The sequence below is a fragment of the Merops nubicus genome, unplaced genomic scaffold, assembly GCF_000691845.1.
Source record: "Merops nubicus isolate BGI_N331 unplaced genomic scaffold, ASM69184v1 scaffold24963, whole genome shotgun sequence".
NCBI lineage: Eukaryota > Metazoa > Chordata > Aves > Coraciiformes > Meropidae > Merops > Merops nubicus.
This window is the reverse complement of record NW_008597222.1, coordinates 1-202: the sequence shown is the minus strand read 5'-3', so window position 1 is coordinate 202 and position 202 is coordinate 1. Positions and strand designations below refer to the sequence as shown.

The window sequence follows — 202 nt, the reverse complement described above, 5'->3', positions numbered from 1 at the left end:
GCCGGCTCGGTGGAGATGATGCTCTTCCCCACGCCGCCCTTCCCCGAGAGCACCAGCAGGGTGTGCCGCACCCCGGCCAGGCTGCTCCGCTCTGGGGAAGAGAAGGACTCGCGTTAGCGCTCAGGCAGAAAAGGGACACTCGGAGCCGCGGCGGGAAACGCTCCACGGGGAATAGTGGCTTCAGAGAGCATTAAGGCTGGGA

The 202-nt window shown here is 65.8% G+C and overlaps 1 protein-coding gene across 1 annotated transcript in view; it reads right to left on the bottom strand.

Moving 5' to 3' along the window:
• The window catches only part of LOC103769447 (cytosolic Fe-S cluster assembly factor NUBP2-like), a gene marked incomplete at both ends in the record, with an annotated part of 1063 nt that extends 972 nt beyond the window's left edge, over positions 1–91 (bottom strand). The window contains one exon of the mRNA XM_008936645.1: positions 3–91. Coding sequence (XP_008934893.1) covers positions 3–91 — 89 coding nt within the window. The remainder of the gene's footprint in view (positions 1–2) is intronic.
• Between the last annotated feature and the right edge of the window lie 111 nt (positions 92–202).